The sequence below is a fragment of the Gobius niger genome (assembly GCF_951799975.1).
Source record: "Gobius niger genome assembly, chromosome: 10".
In the NCBI taxonomy this organism is placed as follows: Eukaryota; Metazoa; Chordata; class Actinopteri; order Gobiiformes; family Gobiidae; genus Gobius; species Gobius niger.
In genome coordinates, this window is record NC_136861.1 from 4,729,700 (window position 1) to 4,735,460 (window position 5,761).

At 42.5% G+C, this 5,761-nt stretch overlaps 1 protein-coding gene across 1 annotated transcript; it reads right to left on the reverse strand.

Annotated features, from left to right (window-relative positions):
* Positions 1 to 3,166: 3,166 nt before the first annotated feature.
* Positions 3,167 to 4,745, reverse strand: LOC306968918 (E3 ubiquitin-protein ligase TRIM35-like; the record flags this gene model as incomplete). The annotated part of the gene is made up of 2 exons (XM_079564501.1): positions 3,167 to 4,160; positions 4,284 to 4,745. 2 exons carry the CDS (start codon positions 4,743 to 4,745, stop codon positions 3,225 to 3,227), a joined length of 1,398 nt encoding a protein of 465 aa, XP_079420627.1. The 3' UTR covers positions 3,167 to 3,224.
* Between the last annotated feature and the right edge of the window lie 1,016 nt (positions 4,746 to 5,761).

The following is a 5,761-nucleotide window of genomic DNA, read 5'->3' on the forward strand; positions in this document are numbered from 1 at the left end:
CTGGAGGAGCTCGACCTCAAAGACTGTGAGTTTGTGCTGAGATAAAAGTCTGTGGAAATGTGGGGAAAGTCACTTCCACTGTGTTTTTCATCTTTTATTTGTGAAAATGAGCTGATTTCAGATTATTTATGTAATACATTTTTAGGAAAACAAGACTTTGTTTGTCATTTATTGAAGAGAATTGAGCCGCACAAACTTATTTAACCCCTTAACTCCCGCCTGAGCACGTTTTCTCCAGTTTGGCTTTGCCCCAATCCAAAAGCTTCTGGAAAAAAGCTGTGAAAATAGCAACAAAACTGAGACGAAAACAATGATGGAAATGTGACAAAAATGGAAAATTGGCAAAAATATTACAAGAAATTGACGAAAAAAAATGACAAAAATGTGACAAAAATATGATTAAAATTTGACAAAAATTTGACAAAAAATGACAAAAAAGTTACAAAAATGAGTTGAATACCCAACAAAAAAATGCTGAAAAAAAAAATCTGATGACGTGAGGAAAAAGATCCTCTCGGTTCAGGCGGGAGTTAAGAGGTTAAAGTCTGATGACTTTAATGACTTTATTGTTTAACGACATGAAGTGAAGATTCAAAATTTCAAACAACTACAGATTTTTTTTTTATTAAAGAGACAAAAAGTTACAGATTTTCTTTGACGACGTTAATTTGCTTTTCCACTTTTCCTTTACGGAACTTGGAACATTTGAAAGCGGTGGGTGAGGAACCTTTGTGGTTTAGTTCTGATCATTTTAACCTCTTTTAACCTTAAACCCACTTTGGCTTTACCCAAATCTGAAAGATTCTTTGAAAAAGTGTCAAAACAGCAACCGAAACGAAACGAGGATGAAACAAGAGGGAAATGTGATTGAAAAAGTGATGAAAAATGCGGCAACAACGTGAGGAAGATTGGTTTAGATGAGTTTTGTAGGTCTTGGCTTTCAATTGAGGAGTTACTCTGGCCTCGGCTGTGACATTTTCTCAAGCAACACTTTCTTTTACTTGAGTAATTGTTTCGGTCACTACTTTTTACCTGTACTTGAGTAAATATTTGGGCTTCTCTTCCCTCGTCTGCTGCTGATACTTCAACTCCCCAGAAAACTTTTAGATGGAGTTCAGGCTGAAAAGTGTGAGAGCCTTTTTTAAAAACTGTGTCATAGAGTCACGTGTCGAGTTTAAACTGGATGAATCTGTTTGAAAAGAGATTTTTAATTCTTAGAAACATCGACATTAAGACAAAAAGTCTGGATCTGTTAATGACGAGGTAATGGAGTCTTTGTGGAAAATAGAAAAAGTCTTTATTGTTTTAGGAGCAAAAACACAAAGAAACATAACAGAATAAACAGTGACAGACTCTCATTATGACCTGGTCCAGTTAAACATCAAAACATCTTCATGTTGATAAAGTGTAGACATTTCACACCTGTTACTGACAAAACAATCGAAGAGGTTATCTCTGGTCTGAGTTCATGTACATGCTGCCTTGATGAATTACCCACTAAATTTCTGAAGTCTGTGCTGACCAGCTTGTTACCACAACTTGCTCAGTTAGTTAACATCTCACTCCAGACTGGAGCATTTCCAAAGGCCTTGAAAACAGCAGTCATTAAGCCTCTTCTAAAAAAGAGCAGCCTTGATGCCAAGGTAATGAACAACTACCGGCCCATATCAAACCTGCCATTCTTAGGAAAAGTCCTAGAGAAAGTAGTATATCAGCAGCTCACTTACTTTCTCCTGTCTAACAATGTGTTTGATACTTTCCAGTCAGGCTTTAGGCCCCACCACAGCACTGAGACAGCTCTGATCAAGGTGACAAATGATATCCGCATGAACACCAACGCAGGTAAGGTCTCAGTCTTAGTTCTGCTGGACCTGAGCGCTGCCTTTGACACAGTGGACTACGGGATCTTACTTCACAGGTTAGAAAACTGGGTGGGAATCTCTGGTACTGCTCTAAACTGGTTTAAGTCCTATCTCGAGGACAGGACGTACTTTGTTGAAATTGGCAACTGTGTCTCAGACAAAATTGCCATGACCTGTGGAGTCCCCCAGGGGTCAATCTTGGGACCCCTCTTATTCAACTTGTACATGCTTCCATTGGGTCAGCTAATAAACAGCAACAATGCGTCGTACCACAACTATGCAGATGACACTCAAATCTACGCGTCACTGACGGCTGGTGAACATGGGCCTGTAGATACACTCTGTCACTGCATCCAACAGATCAGTTTGTGGATGCAAAACAACTTTCTCCAGCTAAACTCAGACAAAACTGAGATCATTGTTTTTGGCGCACAGGCACAAAGACAAAGTGTTCTCAGTCACCTTGAGTCTCTCTCTCTAAAACCAAAAAATCAGGTTAGAAATCTAGGAGTAATCATGGACTCAGACCTGAACTTAAACAGCCACATCAAAGCAATAACATCAGCAGCTTTTTACCATCTGAAAAACATTGCTAAGATCAGAGGAATAGTGTCAAAACCAGACTTAGAGAGACTTATCCATGCATTTGTCTCCAGCAGGTTAGACGACTGTAACGGCTGCTCAGCTACAGTACATCAGAACGCTGCTGCTCGAGTCCTGACAAGAACCAGGAAATATGACCATATTAGTCCAGTGCTCCGGTCTCTGCACTGGCTTCCTGTCACTCAGAGAATAGACTTTAAAACAGCTCTGCTTGTGTACAAGTCTTTTCATGGTTTAGCTCCAAAGTACATCTCTGACATGTTAGAGCCGTATGAACCATCTCGGGCCCTGAGAACTTCAGGGAGGGGCCTCCTGGTGGTTCCCAGAGTCAATAATAAACACGGTGAGGCTGCGTTTCAGTTTCATGCAGCTAAAATCTGGAACAGTCTTCACGAGGATGTGAGACAAGCCTCAACTCTGACAATGTTCAAATCCAGGCTGAAAACAGTTCTTTTTACCGATGCATATGACTGAAAGTATTTTATCTGCACTCTCGCCTTTTACTGTAATTGATTCATTTTATGTTGATGTTTTTATTGATTCTATTTGTTTTCAACTGTGAAGCACTTTGAATTGCCTTGTGTATGAATTGTGCTCTACAAATAAACTTGCCTTGCCTTGCCTAGATTTAAATCAAAACAGATCGACAGTGACACGACTCGGGAGGAACAGAGTTTTAGTGGAGGCAATTTGAGCTCTGACTGTTTTTCATCAGGAACTTGATTAAAGAGAGAGGACAGTAACATGGAGCTGTAGGTTCTACACTGTGACTGTGATGCTCTTTGGTGAGATCTTCAGAGGAGCGTCAGATGTGCGTAAATATGGAAAGATCTCAGTGAAAGAGTCTGTGACTGTGTGAAGGTCTGTGTTTGTGTCGGGGTCAGTGAAGGTCAATGTGTTTGTGTCAAAGTCCAGCTTCACTCGAACTCTCTGCAGGTTCTTCACTGAGAGACGTTTAACTGGGGCTCGGGGAGAAAAGGCTGAATATTTACCATCAGTGAAACATATGAACCAAGATCCTCCAACCTCAGTGTTCGCTCCTCTCTGAACACGTCCAAACACACCCACAGACCAGACCTTACCCCCGACCTCCACTTCCCAGCTGTGAGTCCCAGAGACAAAAGTTTCTGATCCACGTACTAAGCCACCTTTCTGTCTCCCTGAGTTCTCTGGGACCTTCTGCTTCTCTCCTTTTCTCACTGAGGTCAGATCTTCAGACAGAATGAGATCAGGGGCTGCAGAGTTTGGATCCAGAACCACAGGGAAGAACTGCACCAGTTTCTTCATGTTCATCCAGATGTTGAAGCCCAGGTTTCCCAGATGTTTGGCCTGGTCTATCAGATCTGATTGTTTTATCTGTGGCTCCTCCACCAGGGGGCAGCGCTGCAGCCTCTCCTCTGCAGTCTTGTACTGGAGCAGGAAGGAGGCGTCTGCTGCTCTCAGCTGCTCCTCTGTCTCTGAGATGGTCTTGGACAGAGCCTCCATGTCTCTGCTCAGGGCGGCCATCTTGTCCTTCATGTCCTGGATCTTCTGCTCCTCTTCCTCCCTCAGAGCCTTCATCCTGGACTCTTCCTCGTCCCTCAGACACTGGTGCAGTTTCTCAAACTCTGCTCTGATCTGTGTCTGTGTTTGTTTGGTCTGGAGTGAGATATGAGCCGCTGCTTCATCAAACTGTGCTCTGCTCTCATCCAGGACCTGAGGAGAAACATCAGAGTTATTTAGAGTCAGACTTCCCTTTCTGTAGCAGGACATGTTGATGTTCCTCTGAGCTCTGTGGACACGTTCTTCTGACTGGAACAGGAGGAGGAGGTCTCTTACCTTCAGTTTGTCCTGTAGAGGTTTGATGTTTCTCCTCAGCTGCTCTCTCAGGTCTGAGGCTGCCTCCTCGATGGGACTGAACCTGTGGTCTTTGTGAGTCCTGGAGTCTCTACAGACCAGACAGATCAGCTCCTGATGGTCCAGACAGAAGAGCCGCAGCTTCTCAGAGTGAAGGCTGCACTCGGGCTGCTGTGGAGATGGAGATGTTTGCTCTGCAGCTGGAGCAGTCTGCCCTTTCTCCTCTGTGAACGTCTCCACCAGGTTCTTTAGGGCCAGGTTTGTTGGTGGAGGACGCTTCGAGGACCTTCTCTTACAGACTGGACAGGTCTTCAGGAGTTTGTCCTCCCACCAGTTCTCCAAACAGACCTTACAGAAGCTGTGGCTGCAGGTCAGAAGAACAGGATCTCTGAAGAGCTCACAGCAGATGGGACAGCTCAGGTCCTGCTCCAGTCTGGACGCCATGTCGGAAAGAGCTCTGAAGATCAGACATAACAAAAGGACGAGTCAGATGGAGTGAAAGTCGTTATTAAAAGGTTTGGAAACGGAGAGTACATGTACTTTAGTAACGTTTTGAAGAACTTGTACTTCTTGAAGTAGTTTTATCAAACAGTACTTTTTACTTCTACTTGAGTAAAAATATAATGAAGTTTCTGTTTCTTAGTCGAGTAAAAATAATTGTTACTTTTTCCACTGTGAGTAAATCTTTAAGTGGCAAATTCTTTTTGATCGATGAAGTCGATGTACACTGTGTTCCAAATGATTATGCAAATTGTTTTTCAGAGTCATTAAAAAAACAGTTTTTCAATGAAGCTCATGGATGGTCCTGGTGGTGCTGGGCCAACCTCCGCCATCTCGACCCATCACTATGGGTCATAAATCCACTTCCCATCGGGCCGACCTCTACAGCCCAAGAGTCACAAACAAGTGACACATACATAGTGACAACGAGGATTCCCACATCTCTCAACACACAGATACATGTGACCACAGAGGGAAAGAAACACGCACACACCATCATTAGTGCCGGCAATGACTACAGTGTTTTAATACGTGGCCTCATTATAAACAGACACGATGGCACCACGGCCACAACACTTGATAAGTCAATCAGTCGCCATAATAAGCGTAAAAAAATAAAATAAAAACAGCTTACAGGCTTACAGGGCATCATCAGTTGCACTGGAAAAGTTAGCCTGGAAAAGTTCACTGGTTTTACACAGAAAAACGAACCTCTGCTGTAACTGATCCCTCCAGGATTTCACAGACGTTTTTTGTGATTGTTGTGGGTAAAACGCCTGATTTCCCATTTTTCCAAAAGTTGCGATGAAAAGTTTCAATATTTTTCTGCTTAAAACAATATATTTTTACATTAAAAAATAACTTCTCTTTGAATTTTACATCAGTTTTATTCAAAGAGGCTCTGGGGAATAATAAAGGACTTAAAATATCAGTTATTTTAGATAATTGTATCATTTAAA